Source organism: Sminthopsis crassicaudata, chromosome 5 (genome assembly GCF_048593235.1).
Source record: "Sminthopsis crassicaudata isolate SCR6 chromosome 5, ASM4859323v1, whole genome shotgun sequence".
Classification (NCBI taxonomy): Eukaryota; Metazoa; Chordata; class Mammalia; order Dasyuromorphia; family Dasyuridae; genus Sminthopsis; species Sminthopsis crassicaudata.
Window position 1 is genome coordinate 147,451,704 of NC_133621.1, and position 25,315 is coordinate 147,477,018.

Below are 25,315 nucleotides of genomic sequence, written 5' to 3' on the forward strand. Positions count from 1 at the left end.
CATCTCTATGACTGTTCATTCCAAGAATGGACTCCTTCCTCACCTCCCATTTTCTGGAATTGCTAGCTTTCTTTAAGACTCATGTAATATGTCACTTCCTACATGAAACTTTTCTTGATACTCCTTGTTATTAAGTTCTTTCTTAAGTTGTCTTGTATTAATTAATCCAATTACATGTATTTCCCCATAAACACTCTTGAGGGCTTTTTTTTCAATCTGTGTTTTGTATCCCAGGTGCATAGAACAGTGTCTTGCACATATAGTAAAATTTTTTTTCTTCTCCCTGAGGCTGGGGTTAAGTGACTTGCCCAGGGTCACACAGCTAGGAAGTGTTAAGTGTCTGAGACCAGATTTGAACTTGGGTCCTTCTGAATTCAGGGCTGGTGCTCTACCCACTGCGCCACGTAGCTGCCCCCATATAGTAAAATTTTAAAAAATCTGTTTAATTGCATTTTAAACAAAAAATGCTATTTGTTCTATATTGAGTTTCTATAGATTGTCATTAGAAATTTAGTGGAAAAATGCATAATTCTGCTATGTTGGATTTAGCTTTTTCATGTTTCTTATGTTTTATATTTTCATGTTTCTTATAATATGTTTAATAGGGGTTAAGGAATAAACCAAAGAAAACAGCACATGTGAAGCCTGACCTCATAGATGTTGACCTTGTAAGAGGTGAGTATTGGATATGAACTTTAAGTTTATTATAGCATTTGATTCATAAAAAATATTTTTAAATATAAAATTAGAATCTAAGAATTGAACCAGTTTTTTCTGTCCCAGATTTAAAAATCTTTAATAGCTATAGTTACCAGCCCATAAATGAATACCTTATTTTCTGATACTAAAATGCCATTATGAATTTGTCAAGAAAAGTGATATGTGATTCAGAACAGTCAATCTATAAATATTTGTTACTACATTCAAAGCCATTTTCAAAGTTTTGTGAGAAATAAAAATAAGGTAGATATATCTCTGCTTATAAGAATCTGGTTAGGGAGATAAAACAAAAATACATGAAATGTTAACAGTATAGACCAACATCTGATGTATAGAACATATGACAGTAATGAATGTCTTAGGAATTTAAAAAAAGAGAAATACAATTTTTGGCCATAATAGTCAGAGAAGATTTCATAGAGAAGTTAGGATTTGAGGTTGATTTTGACTAATAGGATTTTACAAAGAGATTTTAAGTGATAGGAAGCGACAAAGAAGTGAAAATGAGAATGAATGAAATATGTTTGAAAAAAAAATGAGTACATTATCCTGGAATAAATAAGAAAAATGCTAAGGCTCTCATTAATTTTTAACTCCTTCCCTGCTTCTTTAAGTAAATTAAATCCTAAATTCAGAGGATAAGCTCTGACAGATCTTACCAAATTGGGAAAGCCTAGTGAGGGACTGTTATCTTTGTAACTTAATCCTTGATAAATGCAGAGATCATTACTAGGGTAGCTTCAGAGTGATGAATTTTTCATCCATGAGGATCTCAAAGAAAATCTACTAAGCATTCATTTGTTGGAGGAGTTTCCCCCAAAGATGAAGTCATGTCTGTTTTACTAACATCTTTCTAACCTAAGCTGATTTTTCTCTTATTTTGTATTTAGTTTGATTTCAGATTTTACTTTTTTTCTTTATTTTATTTCTTCTATTTTTTTGTCTCTTCTCAATATCTTATATCATCTTGTTAAATTTTACTTTGACTCTTTTTATTTTATTTTAGTAAAGTACAGTAAACTCTCTGAGAATACTAGAAGTTTTGTGTGTGTGTGTGTGTGTGTGTGTGTGTGTGTGTGTGTGCATGTGCATGCATGTGTGTATATTTTAATCTTGTTTTTAGGTTATGATATATTTTCTACATTTGGTATAGTAGGTGTAGAAAATAAATATAAAGAAAGAAATTCAGAAAGCATTTACAGTGATAAATTTAGGAAAGTATAAGTTAAAAGTAGAACAACACATGTATAGAAAAGGGATTAAAATACACATATACATTCAGACATGTAAAGAATAAAAAAGGGAATAAATAAAAACATTTAGATGCAATTATTTTTTTCTGTCCCATGTTAACATTGTTTTAAGAAGTATTATAAGTACAGTACATAATTCCAAAATCCAGTTTTGTTTAACATAGCACAATAGTATTTATTTATATAAAGAATTTAAGTATTATTCCAGAAGGCAGGGAAATTTATAGATTTTCTTTTAATACTTGTAAAAGTGTAGGGGAAAATTTCTGTATTTCCAACTAAAATTACTTTAAATGTGTATGATCATTTGATTATATAATATGAAATAGTTCAAATATATCCAGAGGTCTATGCTTCTTTGGTGTGAATAATTTCATCACTGATTTAAATCACATTCCCTCTAAGTATACCAATGATTCAGGCATTTGATATAGTCAAAAAAATGTCTATCCATCTGTATGTCTTTCTATCTAATCATATTTTCTGCAATATCTTGTGAGGTGTTTCTATGAATTCACCTAAATTGATCTTCATGAAAAAGGCTCATTCCATCACTGAGCCCTATATTTTGATAGTTTGATAGAACCTGCCAAATTTGATATTGGGGAGGGGGAGAAGTCACATCTAAACTATAAAAATACATTTGAATACTATTTTAGTAATGGCATATATTTGAAGGGAAGTCTTAAATTGTTCTCTAAAACTTTAATTGCATTTTATTTATAAAATCAATAGATATATGTATTTTGTCTTTTTCTCTCTCCAGGATCTGCATTTGCTAAGGCAAAACCTGAGAGTCCTTGGACTTCTCTAACAAGAAAGGGAATTGTTCGAGTTGTGTTTTTCCCCTTTTTCTTCAGGTGGTGGTTACAAGTAACTTCAAAAGTTATCTTTTTTTGGCTACTTGTTCTTTACCTCCTTCAAGGTATGAACAAATGACAAGAATCATATTAGTTTTAAACATGGTTCTCAGGGAGTTTAAAAATACTATATCTTTTGTTTTATACATTTTATTATTAAAACATGTTTTTATTTATTCCAGCTACAAAACCAGTTTAATGCTGCCTATGAAAAGCAAGATCATTATTTTCAAATTACAATTTAATGAGATATTGAATATATTAACAGATGAGAGAAAATATACATGAGAAGAAATAGGAAATAAAGTAAAAAGAAGGTCTTTTTAGGATCATGCTCCATAATAATAATAATCTACTTTTATGGAATCCATACTTATCTCATTGGAATAAATTCTTGCCACCTTAGAAATTATTTATTCCCTTCTCTGTACATTGCTCCATAGATAGAATATTGTCTTGAACTGTTACTCCTATGTCATCCAATTTGAATTTCAGAAACTAGAAGTCTGTAAAGGCCTTACGGATTTCTTCAGTGTTGAAATATCTTTGTATCTGTAATATTTTACTGTTTTGTATATTCTCACTAGTATTTAAAATCTTTTGGTAAAATTTTATTTGACTAAATAGATTTTATTTCTACTCTTGAGTTTCTCTGTAAACATGTTGTAATAAAATTTTGAAGATTGCCTGATTATTAAATTATTATTCAACAGATTTGAGATATTTGAGATGTCAAGTTACTATTTCATTTCATCCTGCTGCCTAGTGTTTTTATTATAATCTCAGCAATAGGATATCTTTGTCTTCTCAATTCTCCTTGTTCATAAACATTAGTTTTATTACTATAATAAGTGAACTGCAAGCAGAAATAGGAGCCAGTGTAAGACTTATGAACCATCATTGTCCTTTTTTCAGTTGATATCTAGTCTCTATTTCTGACCATATATACTTATTTGATTCTTTAAGTTGCCCTTTATTATGCTAATTTTAGATCAGTTTGAAATATGACGTGGCCACATGCTTCTTCCTCTTTTTCCTCCCCACCTCCTCCATCTGACTATATATAATTTTTTCCTCAAAGGTTGAAAAATAAAATAAATATTTTATATTTATCAATTGGTTTCTAGAGCCAAAGTGAGTTGTTTGAACACTAATTTCAATGATTTGGCAGTGGGACTTGAAGGAAAATCTACTTTTAAATAAAAGTCATTTTTGTTCATGGTAGTATATGCATGAAATCAAGAAATGCAGTCTTAGCTTTGAGGTCACTTCTCAAGGGTAGCAGCCCTTTGGTAGGTTTATATGTATTAGTCATCTCAGCTTTCTTAATTTTTTTTCATTGTTGTTATGAAATGTTTTCTAAGTATATGCCACATTTTTATGTGTATATGAAAAACAATTTCTGTTAAAAGAAACATTCATTCTAATATGGGCAGAACAAAAATATTATGCTTGATTACTGTTTTGCATTTTGAATACCAAAATGCAATGCATTTTATTTATTCAAAAATTATAAATTTTAGAACTGCAAGGAATGTTAAAGATCATCTAGCCACAATTATTGAAAAAAATAAGTTGAAATAATGATCCAAAAAAGATCATGCAAACTTCCCAGCTGTATAACCTAGTTAGTAGAAGAGTCATTCTTACTTTTCAGTGTAGCACAGCTGTTTGAAATTATAGCTAAAATTGCATTCTTGAACAAGATGATATTCATCTAAAAAGCCTCTTGGGTTTTTGCTTAGAGAGTTCCCTATCATAAAAGCCCCAAAGAAATTCTCTCTGCATCTTGTCTCAATCAGAATTTAACAAAAAGAGGCACATTTCTGTACAAGATAACATTTATTAGCTCTAGGGCATGCTGCTTTTCAATAAATGGGCCAGTGGATTGCCTCCATTTATGCCAAAGACCCTGAATAAAAGGACAGTTCCATCATGTAGGTTTTTGGGGAGTACAAACAAAGAACAGAACAGGATAGACGACATCATGGGATTGGTTATAAAACTGAAGGCAACATGATTGGTTATAAATCCGAGGCTCAGAGAACAGCTTGATTAGTTGATAATGCAGTCTAGCAACAAATCCTCTTCTCTCTTAAGACTAAGAAATGCCTTATTTAAGTCTTTGTACAAAGTCAAAAGATAATAAATCAGCCTTTTTTTGGGCAGCAAACCAGACATCCTTGAAGGATAGTTTCATGGTGTAAAAATATCAGGCCCAACTCCCTTGCTTTCATACATATTCCACAAGGTCATTTAAATTCCATAAATATTTTTTGCAGAAGGGAATTTAAAATCATTTTCAATTTATCCACTGTACCTCTGAATGACAGCTTTAACAATAGGAAAATTTAGCCCTGAAAACATCCTTTCCCTTAGAAATAGATACTGTATCATTTAAGGTATATCTCAGGGACTTCTAGTAGCAAAGGATATTATTTGCAAAATAAGAGTTATTCGGAGGTATGATTTGTAAACTTAAAATGATTTTAAATTCCTTTCTGCAAAATGTTTATGTTATATGGGCTCCATATAACAGATTTCCCCCCTCACTCTTTAAAGGGCAGAATGTGTGCCATGATATGAAATTTTTGTTCAGTCATTTCAGTCATGTCTAACTCTTTCTGATACAATTTAGGGTTTTTTTTTTTTGGGGGGGAGGCAGATACAAGATTGGTTTGCCATTTTCTTCAGCTCATTTTTTATAGAGGAGGAAACTAAGGCAAATAGGGTTAAGTGACTTGCTTAGGGCCACACAGCTAGTAAGGGCCTGAGTCCAAATTTGAAATAAGTCTTTCTGACCCTAGGACTGGATGTTATTATGATATGCAATTACAGATTTTTAATTTGGAACTCAAAATTTTAAAATACTAATGTAAAAATTGTTCTTACATGTAATTGGAAAAATTAATTAAAAGTTTTCATTTGGGAAAAATAATTTGCAATTTTTGTTAGTGGCACAGTATTATTGTTTGTCATGAGAAAGTATGGCATACTTACTGAAGAGACAGGAAATTCCTACATGTGATTACACATGTGTAAGATGTTAACAGTTTAAGGAAACAACTGGTAAAACTTTTAGAACACTATAATTAATGGAAACCTCAGAGACAAGGAGGTTTTTTAAAGTCTATATGTCCAATTCAATTTATACATATCAGCACCTGTCTTAGAAAGAAAATTAAATTTCTTATGAAAAAAGCTATTAAGGGTGTCTTTCTGGGATACTAACTCTATTTCCAACCTTTTGTAGATGTATCTTTCCTCTAAAATAATTTTTGATGTGCTTATTTTCATTTAAACTTAAGATAAAGTATATGCAAGTTAAAAGTTAACTTGTATATAAAATGGTTGTACTAGAAAAATATCTACCTAAAAGGGGCTTTTTTGGTAGGCTTTTAAATTGTTTTTTAATATTGATTTGGAGGCTTTTTGTGAAAGAAGTATTTGTCTCTTTAAAACATGTTTTCTTATAATAAGAAAATAACACTATAATTATTTTGTGAATAGCCATATGGGATATATTAATATTTCTCCCCATAGTTGTAATTATCTTCTCTTATTGCTATATGTTTACCAATGTTCAGAAATCTTTATAATTAATTGAACAGATATTTACTAAATTCCCGTTATAGTGTTGTTCCTGTGAGATGTACTGGTGATATAAAGACAAACAAAATAATCTGTCTTCAAGTAGCTGTCATTCTTCGGGATATAAGTACTTGCTTCTACTAAGCAGCTGTCTTTTATGTTTCATTCCTTACTACTTTGAGCTAATTATAAATGCTTAGAATGCTTAGATTTTATGACATCAGGTTTTGCTACTTTTTGTTGTGTTGTAGTTAATAGAAATAAAGTTGATCCTTAATATACTGTGAAATGTGAAGGGCAAAGTACTGATTTAGAATTTGTTCCCCAGAGAAGTATCATCATTACTTGACTGTTCAAAACATTCATGGTTCCTAAAAGAAGAATATTTGGTTTTAATTAGAGTAGAGATCTTCTTTGATATGGCATCTTGGGACATAATTCAGAAATGTTGAGTTCAAATCCAAAGTCCACTTTTCTTAATTTTATGGCTTTTAGAATGTTAATTTGAGCTTGAATTTTTTCATCTCTAAAGAGTTTCCTTATCTATAAAAAGGAAGTAATATTTACATTACCTTCCTTTGTTATGAGGTAAAGTACTTTGTAAGACAGAAAGTACTATATTTTACTGTGATGATAGTTTAGAGGCAACAAGATGACCTATTCTGGTCCTATTATTACATATCTATTGTAACTTAAGAGTACATCCTATGATATGAAGAGTCTTAGAGAACATGGGAACTGAAGTAACCTATGATACAGATAATTCATCTTTCCAGGGCTCAAAAGAAATTTATTATATTTAATGCAAGAATTCCATTTTTTTCCTTTTGATGCCCAGTGACTATACATATTAGTGCTTAAAAATGTTTAATTTATTGGCCCAACACAGAAGTTCTCTCCCTAAGGAAACAAAAAACAATCTAGTTAAGCAAAAACAGCAATTACTTCTGATAGGTCATTTACTATTATAGTTTGTGTTTATTTTTATATTAAGGGAGGGATGACTAGAATGCTGAAGTCATATAAAATAGTTTTAAATAGAATAGAATATTAAAATTACTAATAAAGTAAAATTTTTCTTAAGTAAAATAAAGTGAATTATTGAAGAATTGGGTTACAGGTTAATAACAATAACAGCTAACATTTATGTAATGCTTACTATGTGTTAGGCACTGTGCTAAGCACTTTACAATTATTTAATTTGATCTTTACAACAATGCTGTTATCTTTATTATCCTAATTTTATAGATGAGGAAATTGAAAAAAAAAAAACAGGTTAGTTACTTGTAAGCCCAGGATCACACAGCTAATAAGTGATTTGAATTTGAATTCATGTTTTCCTGATACCAGACTTGCTTTATTCATTGAGCCACCTAGCTACCTCTATAGATTTCACCATCCACCTGTCCCAGCACAAAATACCCTTCCCAAGATACCACTTGATTGTGCTGTCTTTTCCTTTGGAACTTAAACTCCTTAGGGGATAGGAACAATTTTTTTTTTTATCTTCTCCAATAACTATAGCAATTACTTGTACTTTACATGTTAGCTCAGAAAGGAGCCTTTGCCAAAAAAAGGAATATTAACACTAAGCAGTCACATATTGATCTTCTGGTTCTATATTGTCACATTTTAAATGTGAAAATTTATCTGGATTGGAAGTATCCGAAATACTTAAGGAGGGAACAAACTTTTGGTTTACTCCCTTCAATGAAACTGGATAAATATAAGAAACCTGAAGTTCATAAGGAAACTAATATCTGACTTGAAATGCTTTATAGTTTAGAATCTGGGTAATTTCATGCTTTCATACATGTGGTAGTTTTACTGGAAAAAATTTAATTCAGAAAAGTTTAATTAGTAATTTTAATATGATAGAGCCAAAGAGATGTTTTTTTCTTTCTTTGTTTTTTTTTGTTTTTTTTCCCCCCTAAGACAATTGGAGTTAAGTGACTTGCCCAGGATCACACAGCTAGAAAGTGTTAACTGTCTGAGATCAGATTTGAACTCAGGTCCTCCTGACTTCAGGGCTGGTACTCTATCCACTGCATCACCTAGCTGCCCTGAGATTTTCTTTTCTAACTTTTCTTTAACTAACATCTATGTTCTTTCTTTAACTTTTCTTTAACATGTATGTTAGTATGAAAATATGACTTTCACAGAGCCCATGGATTTGAAACACAAAAGGATAATTATATTAGTCCCTTTCATTTTTTAAAATCTAAGTACAATTGTTTATAAATTTCAATGTACTTTTGAAATATTTATTAAATTGAGTATGGCATGGTCTTAAGTTCTGTGTTTAGTAAGTTCAACTTGCTGTTAATAATATAGATGTTTGACAGCTTTGCAAAAGTAATGTTTTTAACTTCTAATTTAGAATCTAAAAATTAGCAGGCACCATGCAATATTAATATTTTTTTAGAAAATAAAATTTTAGAAACAGCAATGGATATAGTTTTACATTTTCTTTCCTGTTTTTCAGTTGCCGCAATAGTATTATTCTGTTCAGCACCAGGCCCACATAGTATACCTCTGACTGAAGTAATTGGGCCAGTATGGCTAATGTTGCTACTAGGAACTGTACATTGCCAGATTGTTTCAACCAGAACTCCTAAGCCTATGCTTAGCAGTGGGGGCAAAAGAAGAAGGTACAGTATTCTAAAATGAGTATGTTGTTTATGAAACAAGAATTGTGTGTATGTAAACTGATTCTGCCTCTAGTACTAATAAGATATGGGGAAGGAATAGTGTAGTGTATCATAGGTCTCTTGATTATATACTTATTTTAATCTGCAAAAAGTAAAATGTGTTTTCTTCTTAAACTATTTTTTATATATAAAGAAAGCCCTTACCTTCAAGATTGATTTTCAAAAATCATATTCCTTATGTTAGAACTTGTAATTTTTTGAAATAGGTATGCTTATTTTTTCCCCTAAGAGAATTTCTAGTTACTAGAGAAGTTCTAGTAACTTTTGATAGTGAATAGCATTGTAGTATCTTTAACATTACCAGGATGTACTACTTAAGATCAATTTGGAGTTAAGGTAACAAGATATAGCATAAACATGGGTTAAATAAAGTTCTTTTAAATCCCATTTATTGAGTACTAATGAAATTTCGAAACAATTGAAAATTTCCTTTTTGCCTAAATAAGCATGTTAAGTCTCATTGACCAGTCAGCAACAGTGAACTTTTATTTTAAAGGGCAATTGAAGTGATTTCTCTTTTGATCATTGTTACCATGATTCTATTTTCACAAATTTTAAGTATTGAGGTTTTGAATTTTGAAATTCTTTCCTTTTTTTAAGAATAAAATATATTCATAGTATTTAAATGACATTAAAAATAATTTTTAGTTATTGACATTAAAAATAATAATTGTAATTAGCTCTAATCATTGTCTTCTTTCTTCATCTGCAGATAAGTGGCACATACATAGAAAAGATATTCTTTTGTAAACAGCAGTTTCAGTGTGATCCTGTCAACTAAATGTCCACTGATATGTTAATATGAGCATGGAACTAATATATTAGCACCAATAGAAATTGGTCTTTGAATGTACTTCATGCTGTTTAAATTAAATTTTAACATGTAAATCTGAATCTTACTTTATGTTAAAGTTCCTATATTTTATGTTTACATAAGTTGGTGAACACACTACACATCAAGTGGTTATTAACACTTATCAAGCTACCTTCCACTTTTAATCTCTTCTGATGAAGGAAATTAAGAAAAGCAGCACATTTGGAAGTACATAGGGAAGGAGATGGCTCTAGTACTACAGATAATACACAGGAAGGAACAGTGCAGAACCACGGTACCAGCACTTCTTACAGTATTGGCGCTGTCTTCAGAGAACTCTGGCATGCTGCTTTCTTTTTATCAGGGTTTGTATTTATTTAAGGCTATGTTTGTCTTAGAGATGCATTATCCCTTTTCTGAAAAAGTTGCGTGTGTATAATATATATCTACACACATATAAGCACATATGTATAAATACATACATTTCACACACATGTATATAACATACATGTTTGTACACATATGTGCATAAATTTAAAGTTCTAAATCCTTGCATATTTATTTGATCTTTATTTTGGAAAAAATTACTATAGACAGTGAAAATGAAAATCACAGATTTATTTAGAGATATATATAAATATAGACACTTCAGAAATAATGTAAAAGGCCATTGAGGTTTTTTTAAATAAGATTTTTTTTCTTAATTTCCTTAATAGTACTCTCATAATTCAATTAATTGGTAAAATTGAACTTTATTATAATTCTGGATATTGCTTAAGTTTTTTTTTGTATATAGTTGTGTGAAAATTATTGCCTTCAAGTCTTATATGATCCTAAACCATTTAAATTAAAACACATAGGAGTCTGTTGAGTCATCATAATTTATTGTGAGATATTTATAAAATTAATTTTTTAATTTTTTTAGCTTTCATTCCCATGTGAGATCAAGATAATTTTTTTTAAACTCTTCTTAAACATCTTAACTTTGTTGAATGTATAGGTGCAGTAGTTTTGAAAAATTAAAAAGAAAATATTGGTGAAAATATTGTCTATTATAGATGATGTAATTAATATAAACAAAGAAAAGGGATAATGTAAATAAATATGCACATTTTTCTTATATGTTAACTCCCATTACTAATTATTGTCTTTTTATATTTTTCTAATCATGCTCTTAATACTGATCAAGTTTATCATGTATTATTAAACTGTCCATTGGGGTAATCTTATTTGAACATGATTTTATTGATAATATTTTAAAATGTATTGCTGTGCAGAAATAGAATATGACTGGATTTGTTTCCAGATCAATTCCTTTTTTTTTTTTTTTTTTTTTGAAAGCTAAGAAGTATGGTTTTTTTTTACATAAGTCATTTTCTGGCCACATCTACTCCTTGCTTTATAATTTTCAATAAGCTAATAAGAAGACACTTTAGATCTTTAACATATATTGTCATAATATACTGCATTGTCATAACATATACAGTGTTTATGTATCCCACTATGGAATTATAGTAGTAAAATTAGACTGCTAAAAATTTAGTTAACTTTGACAACATTCACATTAATCATGAATAAAAATTATTTTTTCTCTCTCAGTTCTAAGTGAAGTAGAGGTTAAGTTGCTGAAGTAGAAAAATCACTGGATTAGGAATCAGAAAACTTAGGTTCTGGTCCCATTTCTGTCACTGTAACCATTATCATATAATATACAAATGAATCTCTTAATTTCACTGAGCTTCAGTTTCCTAGAAGTTTCATGGTTTCTATAAAGCTCAAAAGATACGATTAAAAAAAACACTTCATAGTCTGCAAAATACTATGTCAGTATAAGATATTCTCATTTACTTTTATTTGGTAGACAAATGATTAATGACAGCTTATTATAAAACTAGGTTTTATGTCATATCATTAAATATTTTAGCCATTACATTATTATATAACATATATAGGATTTCTTACTTTATCACTAGTCTGAAATATCCTTATTCCTAAAGGTTTTCTACCTTAGGAAGAAATATGGAAATTTGTTATTCTCTTCACATTTCGTGGTACTATCAAGAATAAGGCAATTCAGTTTAATGTACTATTTAAATTTATATATGAACTCTAGAATTTTTCTTTGTTAGAGTTAATATTTTGATTTATATTAATATATATTGGATGTTCCCTTACCTTTCCCATGGTTCTATACTTAGCCCATTATCTGCTGTTTAAATAGTAGACAGCAGCATCTTTTATTGCCAGTTGGCTAGAGAGATGATGAGAAAGAGACAGCTAGATGGATCAGTGAATGGAGCACTGGCCTTAGAGTCAGGAAGATCTGAGTTCAGATCTGGTATCAGACACTTAACACTTATAGTTGTTGTGACCCCATGGGTAAGTTAATTAACCCCATTTGCCTCAGCAAAAAAAAATGTGATGAGGAAGATTCAACTATTGATGTTTTCATCATAATAAAATAATATAAATTTGTCTTGCTTCCAGGATGGAAGGTTATATATGCTGGGCTTAATTCTACTATTGTAGAATTACTACTATGGTAGCTTTGACCTATTCCATTACTAGCTTGGATTGGTTTACTCTTGCTTGGACAGCCTGATGACCTCTTGCTCCCAAATATGCTTGCACCATATTTATATTGAATTTACTGCAGACCAATCCAATCCAGTAACCATTTATTAAATGCTCCCTGTGTGCCAGGTATTGTGCTAAACACTGAAGATATTAATAAAAAAGACAGTCCTTGCTCTCAAATTTACAATTTAGTGAATTAGAATTTGAAAAGGCATACCTCACTGCAGTTTAGAATTCCTGAACTCAAGAGATCCTGCAACTTCTAGTATCTGGGATTCCAGGTATGTGCAAGCACACCTGGTCGGAAATTTTCTTTAACCTTACATGAGAGAGGCATTCCATTATGGTGGATAGAAGACCATGTCTGTATTCAAGATGACCTGAGTTGAGATTCTACCTCTGATCATGCCATGATCCTAGGTAACCTAATTAACCTCACAGGTTTCTGTGCTGCATCAATATTGAGTTTCCATCTTGGAAGTTCCCATAGACAAATGAAATTGCAATTCTGGGCTACATCCCTCTCACCCCTCTATACAAAACAAAGAGTCTTGTCAAGTGAAGGAATATGATATGGTAGGTGGAGAGTAAGATCTCAAAGTGAGGAAAACATTGGGTTTTAAGTCCTACTCCTGATACATTTATGAAACTGGAATTGCCACTTACTGTCTTGTTTATCAGGCAGTTTTCTAAGATGATAAAATAGTGAAGTTGCTTGTATGCATCAATACAGGAGAGTTCTTCATTGTTCTATACCAGCAAAATAGCAAAATATGTAGGTCAGTTAATCAACAAGCACTTAATGTGCACTTCTTCTCTTTGGGCACTGCTGCTGGGATAAAAAACAAAAATGAAAACAATTCCCACTTTTAAGGCGCTTATAGGCTAAGTGTAGGTAGTATATTCAAAATAGATAAAAGGTGATTTTGGCAGAAAAGTGCTAGCAGCTGGGGGGCAGGGGCTATGAGGAGTTCTTGGAAGGAACTTAAGGATTTCAAGAGTCAGAGATAAGGTGGCAATGAGGATACCTAGGGCAAAGGCATGAAATTGGATTGGATTGCCAGATGTAAAAAATGGTAATACCAGTTTATATTAATGGTGCATGGAGAATGGGGTAAAAAACAACAACAACAACAAAAAAAAAAAAACTGGAAGGTTCTATTGGGACTCAATTGTAAAGATCTTTAAGTACTAAATATACATTTCATATTAATCCTGAAAGTAACAGGGAATTAAAGTAAAATTGTGACATGGTCAGGTTCATAAGTAGCAAAATTCATTTTGGAAGGGAGACTTTTTTAGGAGACATGCACAAAAGTCTAGACAACGGGACTCTTATTTGAGTCCCCAAAGATGAATAGTTGCAGTGTGAGTGGAGGAAAGGGGGCATATGTGAGAGATGTAGAGGGAGAAGAGTTAAGAACTGGGTAGATTTGTGGGAGTGATTGAGTTATTGAAGATATCTTTAAAGTTACTTGCCTGTGAGAATTAAAGAAGGTGATGTCCTTGAGAAATAGGGAAATTCAATAATAGGGGTGAAGCAGTGAAGGCAACTGTTTTGTTGTGAGAAGTGTAATGTTCTCTGATTGGATTTTCTTGAGGTCTCTGGGAGCAGCCTTCTTTTCAGTTCAGTAATCACCACAAGAACAGCCAGGGGTTAAACTCCAAATCCTTTATTATCTCCTTCCTGGGGCTGGGCAGCTTTCTGGAGGGATTTTCAGACTGGCCTTGGTCTCAGTGGAGAAATGCAGGAGGGAAGAGCCTGCCACCAGTGGCCTGACTAAAGATCGAATGAATGTCTGTCCTTGGTTCCGAAGGCTTAAGCTCCTGCCTGTCTTCTCTGCCCTCTGAAAACTTCTGACTGAGATTGTACAAGTTTATATGCTCTCTTATCATAGGTGTGAATCTTGGAGAACTATATTAAATACTAAGTACATGTACTGAACTAGAGAACTGTTAAGCACCATGCTAAACTAGATCACTATTGTCTTTATCAATTCCACTGACTTATTAGCACCTTGTAAGAATTCTTGTTTCAAGTTCTGGCCCATAACAGAAGTTCTAGAGAAAGGATAGATAAAGCACCATGGCTTTCAGATCCAGAGTAAAAACCTTAAACTTTACCGAATTCTTTGGCTGAAATAATGGGACCAGGATATAAAAGAACTTATAGGTGCATACAGTTTACAAGGAGAAAAGACCTGCATCTCATTGGGGGAAATCCCAAAGATAAAAAGGGAGTTTGATGAAGAATCTCAATTAGTGAGGATGTGGCAGTGTGTACTGTACAAAGGGGCAGATACTGAAATTGATGTTAGTAAATGTTGCTTTCTGTTTCTTTTATTTTTATAGTTATATATCATCATCATCTTAGTCTCTATTCCTCCTCCATTTCCCTCTCTTCTTCAACAGTCATCATAATTCCAAGTTTGTAGCAGTAGAACTAGCGTCAGCAACTTGATGCTATAATCAGAAATAAAAAGCATAAAATTCACTAATATATTTTTTTACTCCTGAGAGCTTGATCTTGCTGCTTTCTATGCTCTTTATACTTCTGTCACATTTACAAGCTACTGAATAAATGTTTTCAGCTTCTATTTTCCGCATGACAATACAGAGCATTGCTTGATTTAAATTGGCTGACTTAATGTTTTACTAGTGTTGTTTATTTTCTTGTTTTATGCAGATATGAACCAGCATGGAACTTATTATCTGACTGAGTTAAAACTTTGAGCATGAAAAATATGTTCACTGTCACGATTGCTGCATTCATTTATATCTGGGGATAGGATTGGATGAAAAGACCAAAAACATTAATCAGTTTAAGTGACTATATTTGTATCTTTTCCCAAAGGTCATTTCTTCTTAAGAGTACCTATGTTACATAAAAGCTGTTCTCCCTGAATAGAAAATTCACTTTTTAAAAGGACATTTCACCTTAAATATGCCAATTCATATCAATATAAAACTTGATTGTCATATGAGGTATAAAACTAGAAGCTTGGGCTTGTGATACTACACTTTAACTTTCTTTGAAAATAATATGATATATGAAACATAACGCAGAAAATATTGCTTCTGATTGGAACAAGTCAAACCAAACTCTATTTGTTCTGTACTCTTTCCCAGAGGTATTGTTATCCAAATACTTGTGGCTGGGTGTCTGAGTTGATTTGTAAATACTATTAATTCTGATTTAAGCCCATCTCTTCTGTTTGTGTGTAAATATCAAAAGGAGATAGCTTTGAAAAACTTTGAAAAAATGTTTTGTTTTATGTGTGGATAGGAAACATGAACTTGTTGCTTCTGAAATGGTACTTTTATTTCTCTCTCAAAATGAGGTTAGTGTATATTTTATAATTGAAATACTATTTAATCATTTAAAATTAGTTTTCCTTAATGTAGCTGCTACTTTTTAAAAAAGTATGAAAAATTATATTTATTTACATAATTATCTTCCGTGAGCATTCTAATATTATAATTACATTATAATTAGAGGGAGATGGGAGAGATTATTTAAATATCTAGATTTCTGATGTTTGTATATCTGTATATGTATTTACATACACATTTATATACACATATAAATAAAACATGCATATAGTGTATAAATGTACACATACCTAAGGGTAACAGATGAATATATATATATATATGTATGTATATATATGTATATAACATGTGTGACTGTACATGCAAATGTGTATGTATATATATGTGCATTTGTGCATAAAATATATATGTCTATATCTATACAGTATGAACATATCCATTAGCCAGATGTGTATGTGTGAAATTTTTTATATTTCCATATTCATTTATTAAAGAACAATAACATGCAAAGTTACATTAGAGTCAGTGATAAAGCTAATTGAAGTCAATTCCCAAATAATTTTCTTTAGAAATTCTTCTTTACATAAAACAGAAGAACATTTTTATTGGAACTACATGGTGGTTTATATTTGTGAGAAGAGTTAATTTTCAGAGTGGATTTCTTTTTCAAAAATATATGAAATAAGAGAATATGCCAAATGCACAGGGAAAAAATCATAGCCATTTCTACTGAAAAAAGGGTAATAGAGAAAATATCAATAATACTAAGATTTTAAAAAACACTAAATTATTGAAATCCATTGTTTATGATTGAATCAAGTTAACATAGTAAAATAATAATCCCAAGAATGAATTTACAGATTTAATGCAGTACTCATGAAGATGTTATAATTTTGTTAACTTAATTACATAATTATATAATTCTTTACATAATTAAGTTGATAAAGAAAAACAAAGAAGTAAAACTATGAAGGGACATACAGAAAGATAACTAGTATTGCACCTCTAGTCTTTAAAACACATTTACAAAACAATTTTCATAGATACTATTCTGCTCTAGGCAAAAAAAAAAAAAATTAGAGAAATGAATCAGTGGAATAGAATAGAGATATTAGAACCCAACCCAACTAAATATATGCAAAAGAATTGTTTCAAAAACCTATAGAAAATTTTCAAAAACTGAAAATGGAATTCATTATTTAATAAACATACTCAAGGAATCTGGCTAACAGTTTGACAAGTAATGGACTCTTTTGTCACACTCTATACCTAAATGAGTTTTGCCTAAAGGACAGACTTACACATAAAAATTATTTTAAAATGGAAAAAAAAACCAAATAGGGTTTTTTATCTATAGGTAAGAGTCGTGACTTTTTTCTTAAATAAATAAAAAGATTTATTAGGGATAATATAGTTGTATTCAATCTGTTCTAAAATATAAGCAAAAGAAAAATAATATATTTGGAAACAAATGGTAAATGAGAAGAAAAGTTGAAATCTGAAAAATATAAGGAATTGTTAAAATTTCATAAAAGTAACTCTCAGGCCACATGTCAAAGAATATAAACAGTTTGTTTAAAAAAAAAGGAAACAGATTTTTTCATAATTTTAAAATTCTCAATCTCATATGGCAAAATATTCGTAGAAATGCTTTTTGGGGGTAGAAATGTAACAATGTTGATGTGGCTATTCATAAATTAGAAAATGAACAAATTGTATTATGTAATGATAGTGGAGAATTATTGTATCTTAAACAAAAAAAAATGAGAAAGTCTGAGGAATTTGGAAAGTCTTATATGAACTGAGAGCAAAGAAAGCAGAACCAGCAGATTATTATGTACAATAATGTAAAAGAAAGCAATATTAAAAGTCAGAATTCATATAACATAATGAAGTAGTCTTACTTCTCAAAGCATTAATAGTAAAATATATCTGTTCCCCCTCTTAAGTGATTTTGCATATATTATCATGCACATCATATTGGGATATTGATTTATTTTGATTAAATTTGCTTTTGCTATGAGGAAGGCTCCTTTTGGGAAAAAAATAGTTAGGTGGGAGTAATAGTGATATTTAAAATAACAACAACAAAAAAAACCTTAATGAATCAAAGAAATGCACATTGAAACAACTTTTAGAGTATTACTTCAAATTCATTGAGCTGGCAGAAATAACTTAAAAACAATGAAATTTAATACCTACAACTTGTGGTAAAAACAGGTACACATTTATTTCTGGTGCTATTGAAGACATAAAATTTTTGGAATGTGATTTGACAATACTACAATAAAAGTTTCAAAAATGAATATCCCCTTTGAGCCAGTAATTTGAGTATAATCGGGAAGTGTAATAAAAGAAGAGAAAATACAAAAAGCTTGTTGTTTAAAGATTTTTGTAGTAGTGTTATATTTAATTGCAAAGAAAAGAGTAACTTGGAACAACTAGTTATTTGCTATGATAGTTTATTGGTTGAATGTAATTTATTTATATATAAATAGTTAATTACATAATTATATAATTCTTTACATAATTAAGTTGATAAAGAAAAAGAAAGAAGTAAAACTATGAAGGGACATACAGAAAGATAGCTAGTATTGCACCTCTAGTCTTTAAAACACATTTACAAAACAATTTTCATAGATACTATTCTTTGTTTACTGTTTACTGTTATTATTTTAAAATTTTTAAAGAAAAAGAAAGTAGCAGTTTCCAACCCATTTATTTATAATTTCATCTCTATAAAATATTCTAGTTACCTTAAGTTATAGAACTTTGCAGAGCCTTCTAAATTAGATCCGTAATCCTGGAATAGATTTTGATCTAATTATCTACCCAGAAAAAGCTAAGTAGATGAAAAATACCAATAATAAGACTGTGAAACACAGTTGGAAGGACAATCTATAGAGTTGACTTGGCAATATTATATGTGTATATTATTTTATTATATATATTTTATATGTATATTATGTGTGTATGTATGTCTTCAACAACCATAAAAGATACTCAATAAGCAGAAATCAGAATTAGAGAATAAGAACTCTTTATTAATTTGAGAAGCTGACCCTTGCTTTCAATGTTCCCAAGCTTCTCCTTAGAATAACAAAATTTTAAAAATCCACCAGTAGTTTTCCATTGATGCTGTATCACTACAAATCATGGAAATCCATGGTCAAAATAGTGGATCACCCAAAGAGAAAGCAGTGATGCTTGGTGAATATAAATAAAACCACGAGAAGCAATGTAAAAAGTTTTATTAAAGAGATTTTTGACCGGAAAAGAAATTAAACAAGAACATTACAGGATGAGAGACTAATAGATGATCTTTTGAAACTTCAGTTTACCAACATAATGTCAAGAGGTATAAAGCTGGAGAAATCAGAAGATGACATGTACAAGAGTCAAATAGAGTGATATAGCTTATGATTTGTATGGTGGGAGTATCCACATTATTGAGACCAGAGACTCATTTGAAATATCTATATGTATTCTTTTTAAAACTTGATAGATAACTGGGATTTATAGTTAGTTGGGACTTTCACATTTGGAGTTTTTAAGTACCTTTGGGTCAAGTATTTCTTGAACTTCTTGAAGATATTTCATTTGCTTTAATTTTCCTTTTTTGTAAAACTGATACTTCAAGTAAAATTTATTAAAACTTATTATTAAAGCATTTTGATGAACTGCTTTAATCATTAACTTGATCAGAGAAGAGCACATTTCAGTTTGGTCTTATATTTACACTTATTCCTGCTAACTTGTATAAGAGTAGTTTTTAATCTTTTATCCACTGTAGTTCTTAAGGCCAAAAGGGACTGAATTTCTGAAGCACTGCTAGTTTATCTGTCATTCTGTTGCATATACCAAATAATTATTATATTGTAGTATTAGGGTTTTTTTTTTGCTGTGATTTGGTTTATTTTGGAAAATAAAGCTTATTATAAGAAATATTCCCTCATAAAATAATTGATATATTAAAATTAGTGGGTGAAAATTAATGTTATTTTCTCCTTTTTTCCTTAAAATTTTCCAATTAGTTGTCACATTATTTAGAATTACAGAATATGAAATTGTTATGTTTGCTATTTAATCTGTCAGTTTACGAGTTAGTATGGCCATTAATATTTTTGGTGATAAATTTTATATATATATATACATATACACACACACACACATATATTAGTAACTAGAAATGAATCAGCCAATGCACATGATTGATAAAAAGGTATTTTTAAAAGATGTAAAAGTTTTAAGAGATGATGAATAATGCTTAATCTATATTTTCCACTTTAGGTCAAAGAAAACAAAAAATTCAATTGATAAATCAACAGAAACTGATAACGGTTATGTATCCCTTGAAGGGAAAAAGACGTTTAAAAGCAATGAGGATGGAATACAAAATCATGAACCTCACTGTGAAGTCATTAAGTCAGAAGAGACTGGCTGGAGCACAGGAACAGTCAGGAATACACCTAATAGTCAGCACAAAGTAAGTACGCTTTATTCAGTTTTATTGACAAATATTATTACAATTAATATACTGTGATTTATGGCTACTAGTAGGACCATGAATATAAGAAGGCTCCTTTTAATAACTTTGTGATCCTGTACAAACTACTTTTAGGGACTAACCTAAAATTGGAGAGTTCAGTCAAAGCAAGTTGGTTGCAGTTTATTTCCATTCTAGAAATATCTCATTTTCTTAGTACTCTAAGTTTTACTGAGTTCTTTTCTCAGAACAACATTGTGATGTAGATAGCCAAAGTTATTCTCATTTCAAGATAAGAAAACAGTCTCAGAGAAATGAAATGACTACTCTAATGAAAAGAGTATCCATTAGTTCTGCTTTTAAAGGACCTAGGGTACTTGTGTGACTTGGATAGAACATTTAAGCTCTATGGGCCTCATTTCCCATAACGAGGGGCTTCAGGCAGATGGCTTCTGCAGTCTCTTCTGCCTTCAGTTCTATGCTTTTTTTTTCATCCTCCAATTTCCTTTGAGAGCTTTTCCTTATTTTCAAGACTTCAGTTTTCACTTCTATGCAAATAACTTCCAAATCTATAAATGGCCTCAATCTTAATGGCCACCTTAATCAAACTTAATTTGTCATCTTCTCTCTGTTCTTTCTTCTGCCTTATGCCTATCCCTTCTTCTAAAATTTTCTATTTTTGTTGATGAAACAACTTTCTTGTGCTCACCTTGGCTTAAATCCACAGCGGTTTCTTTGAGTCTTTCTGTAATTTGTCAAAGGTGATCAATGGCCAAATTCTTTAGGTCTTTTTTCTCATACTAGAATTCAGGCTCCTTCAGAACAGGGATTATTTCACTTAGCATAGTGCCTAGTACATGGTAAGCACTGAATAAATGCTTCCTTATGAATTGTTGATTTAGCCTGAAATATATCTTCCATCTATGCCCTGTTCTCTGTTCCAGATTCCTACTACTTTAGATGATGTTCTGGACTATTGTAATAGCTTTCCAACTTGTCTGCCTTCCTTCACTTAGTCTCTTCTTTTCTCCAAGATATCCTTCACACAGTTGTTAAAGTAACATTATTAGAACGTGCAACTCTTCCCTGCTAGGAGTTTTTTCAACAATCTTTCACTTAAAGACTGAAATTCAAATCTCATAACCTGGTTTAAATGTCTCTATGATCTGATTGCCACCTACTTTGTCATCTTGTACACTGCAAAATGCAGTTCTGCACAATATTCTCTCATATTTTCAATTCATTTCTTATTTAGTACTCCTTGTTGAAATTCTTCCCTTGTGTCACCTTGGGGAAACCTTTTCTCATTCTCTGCCTTTCCCCTCCACCACTTTTCAAGCAACACTTCCCCTTTCATTTGCTCTTGTCACATTTTCCCTTGTATCATTCTTATTTCAGTGTATGCATTTTTCCCTTTTAGATTGTAACCTTCTTACATATAGGCTATGCCTTTGTATATCTCTCATTTAACCCAATGCCATGCACCAGACTAGCAAGTGTTTCTGAAGGAATGAATGAATGAATTTTGAATCATCTTTGCATTTTAGTATTAAATGCTTAAATGTTAATGAACCTCTATAGAGTCAGGTGAAAAACTAATCTAGCTAAACCAAGTATCATGCGCTAAATACTATTTTTTGGAATGCAGAAGCAATAGTAATAAATAGTCTTTAAAAATAAATACACAAACAACAATTTTTTTTATTCTAGTAATAGGAGAAATGACTATGTCATTAGGTTGTGGTGAGCAAAGGTAAACTTGAAGCACTAAGAACAAGTAATTATTGTTTTCTATGAAATAACTTCTTCCCTCTTTCCCTTCCCCTCCCACTTTTCTCCTTCCTCCCTTCTTTCCTTCTTTTCTTTTAGCTAATGGGAAATTTAGAGCAAAATTTGCTTCCCAACTTTAATAATTACCTTAACTCAGGTGTCTGATAACACCCACACTTTTTACCCTTTTTATAGAGTTCTATTTTTAATTCTTAAAAGTCTTATTTTTATGTTACTTAATTTTATAAGCAACCTTAACTCTTGGGAAGTAGGCAAGATATTAAATGTTAAATAGATAATTATGTAATACATATCTTGATGAAAGGCACATTGTATAACACTCAAGTGCGTGAGGAAGTTTATAAAAACATGCCATTATGCTATTTGATTTTTAAAGAACATTTTCCTACAAAGCAATTTATATGTACATTACTCAATCTTATGGGGAATAATATTATTTTGTAAAGTGTTTTTACATTTTCTGTCCTAAAATTTTTTTTTCAAAGCATTAAAAAAAATCAGTCAGAATGATATGTACTTTTTTATGGTATGTATTTTTAATAATGCTTTGTCTATTGATCAACCTAGGACAACCAAAGGATAATCACAAATGTCTCAGATGAAGTATCAAGTGAGGAAGGCCTGGAAACAGGATACCCATTGCGTCGCCATGTAGATAGAGCCTCTGAAAATATACTTCGAAATAGGAAGTCACATCATTATAAGAAACATTATTCTACAGAGGTATGTTTTGGCCTTTAAAAATTTTTTGTCTAATTTTTATTTTTAAGTTTGCTCGAATAGTATAGAAGAAATAACTTTCCATTTCAGTGGGTTTTTAATTACAAATCAATTATTTTGGATCTTGTTTCTTCATGATCATAATACCTTTTTAAAAAAAAATACATGCAAAAATAGTTTTCAGCATTCATCTTGGCAAGACCTTATGCTCCAATTTTTTCTCCTTCCTTTCTTCCTACCCTTTTCCCTTAGACAAAAAGTAATCGATATTAAACATGTGCAATTCTTCTATACATAGTTCCACATTTAAATGATTATAATTGTTCAAAACATTTTTTCCTAATTCAAAATAACACATATTTCCTTCCATTAGTCTCAGTATGAATCTCTTTGACTTTGTCAGATGCACATATGACAACAACAGTCTCCTTGGACATTTGTTTTGGCTTTTCTTTTTTTCCTTTTTTTTCCCTTTAAAATAATTAGATTTCTAGTTTTTCAGACTTTATCATGGGCTTAATATATTCAACTTGAGAATCTTGTTAATCCTATTGATTTTACATAGAATCTATCTAGAATTCTAAAGATGGCACTAACAAAGCTGTCAGTGTCCAAGAGTTTTTATAAGAAAAAGATGAATTTTTTGTCAAATGTATTGGATTGGTTATTCATCTCTGATGTCACTGGCGTAGAGACACCAAAGATTGACCACTAAAGCCCTTAGTCTCCATAAGTTTCTACTCTAGTGAGATTGTAGATATAAGAGATTTCAGACAAGGGTGGAATCAGGAAAATGTCTAGAACAGAGATACCCTGGCACAAAGATACTTTAATGTATTTCAGAGACCTTCCAAAACAGGTGTTTTTCTTTTTTTTCCCCTGGCCTACTCTAGTAGTAGTGTAGCATTTAAAATGCAGTGCATGATGAATTTTAGAAAAGATAGATTATTCTATCCATTATGTTAACTTCAAAGAACAGAAATAGTATCCAAGAATTGGGATTTATATTCCACAAATATTGTTACATACTTATTTAGTTCTTTTTATATGGCAATTAAAAAATGAAATTTGACAGTCCTTAATACAATCTAAATGGAAAAATTTTAAGCAAAAACTTCCATGAGTAATAAATGTTGGGCATATAAAAACAACTCAGGGAGAAATAAAGAGATCCTAAGTCATGTTTATAAGATGCTTTGCAGAACTTAAAACAGTATAAAGTCTTAGAATTTTTTCTACTCTTTTATTATTAGCCTTTAAAATTTAAAACTTTAAAATTGAAAACTAAAGTCTCAAGTGTGGGAAAGGAAATCAAAGTATACATTTATTTATTTATTTATTTATTTATTTATTTATTTTGTTGTATACAAAGTATACAAGTATACAAGTCAAAAGAAATAAATATATTTTTGACATCAAAGTATAATCTGTTGTTTTTCTTACTGATGTGATTTTACATTTTGTTCCATTTGAATGCCTTGAAGGACTTTGTGATTTCTCCTGTAAATATTGTATATCTTAATCTGACATGTTCCACTTATAATATGTATTTCATAGACATATCACAGAGATAATTTTGTTTGATCTTGTGATTATAAGGCATAAAATAGTTAAACATAGTTTTATAAAAGTTGATTGCCATTGTCATGGATGAGATATAGTATTATCTAAATAGAAGAGATGCATTAGTTTTCAAAGATAAACATTTCAGAGTCTCCTAAATGTTATCCAGTCACCCAAAAGTGTTTCATCGAGTAATTTGGATTAGGAAAAATAAAACTGATGAAGAATATGTAGTTGTGTGGAAAGCCCATAAAGATTAACCATTAGTAATATATCTTGGAAAAATGTACAGCAATGATTTAGACTTACGGTTAAATAGGATAAAAGCGGCAGGCATTTAGGAAATTGTTGAACATTTTCAAAGATCCCCCAAATTTTTTTTGAAGTAGAAACCTGTCTTTTTCACATTAGTATTTTTTTTCAATGATACCATATGGTTTCAAAACATAGAGTATCATAATTTTCAGGGAATCACATTTGCACAAAAAGCATAATCAGAGAGAATATGACCAGAAAAATGAGGTGTCCTCACCTATTGACAAGAGTTAGGGGCAGTTCCATGTTTCTTGGTACTTGAATCTCAGTAAGACTTCTTACTTATAATCTCACTAAGATCTAAGATTCTAGCATGTCGAGTAGTCCTTCTGTGGCACACTTATGGGGTGACATGAAAAAGAGTTGCATAGAATGAGAAGGCATGGATATGTTATTTTCTGGACTATTTTAAGGTGTGCTCACATCAATGAGATCAGCTCCATTGATATATTTTAGGTGTTATGTTACATACATTGATATATGTTACATATGATATATGATATAAAGTGCATTAACTATACTTTAACCAGAAGATTTCTGTGCAACAGTATACTTGGTGAATAATGCTTACATTGTTAGGA

The 25,315-nt window shown here is 30.6% G+C and overlaps 1 protein-coding gene across 3 annotated transcripts in view; it reads left to right on the forward strand.

The window, feature by feature from the left end:
* The window catches only part of PHTF2 (putative homeodomain transcription factor 2), a 178,224-nt gene that overhangs the window by 112,947 nt on the left and 39,962 nt on the right, over positions 1-25,315 (forward strand). For all 3 annotated transcript variants that reach the window (XM_074268472.1, XM_074268473.1, XM_074268474.1), the window contains exons 4-9: positions 606-675; positions 2,740-2,898; positions 8,910-9,075; positions 10,150-10,314; positions 20,150-20,345; positions 22,704-22,859. In XM_074268472.1, coding sequence (XP_074124573.1) covers positions 606-675; positions 2,740-2,898; positions 8,910-9,075; positions 10,150-10,314; positions 20,150-20,345; positions 22,704-22,859 — 912 coding nt within the window. The remainder of the gene's footprint in view (positions 1-605; positions 676-2,739; positions 2,899-8,909; positions 9,076-10,149; positions 10,315-20,149; positions 20,346-22,703; positions 22,860-25,315) is intronic.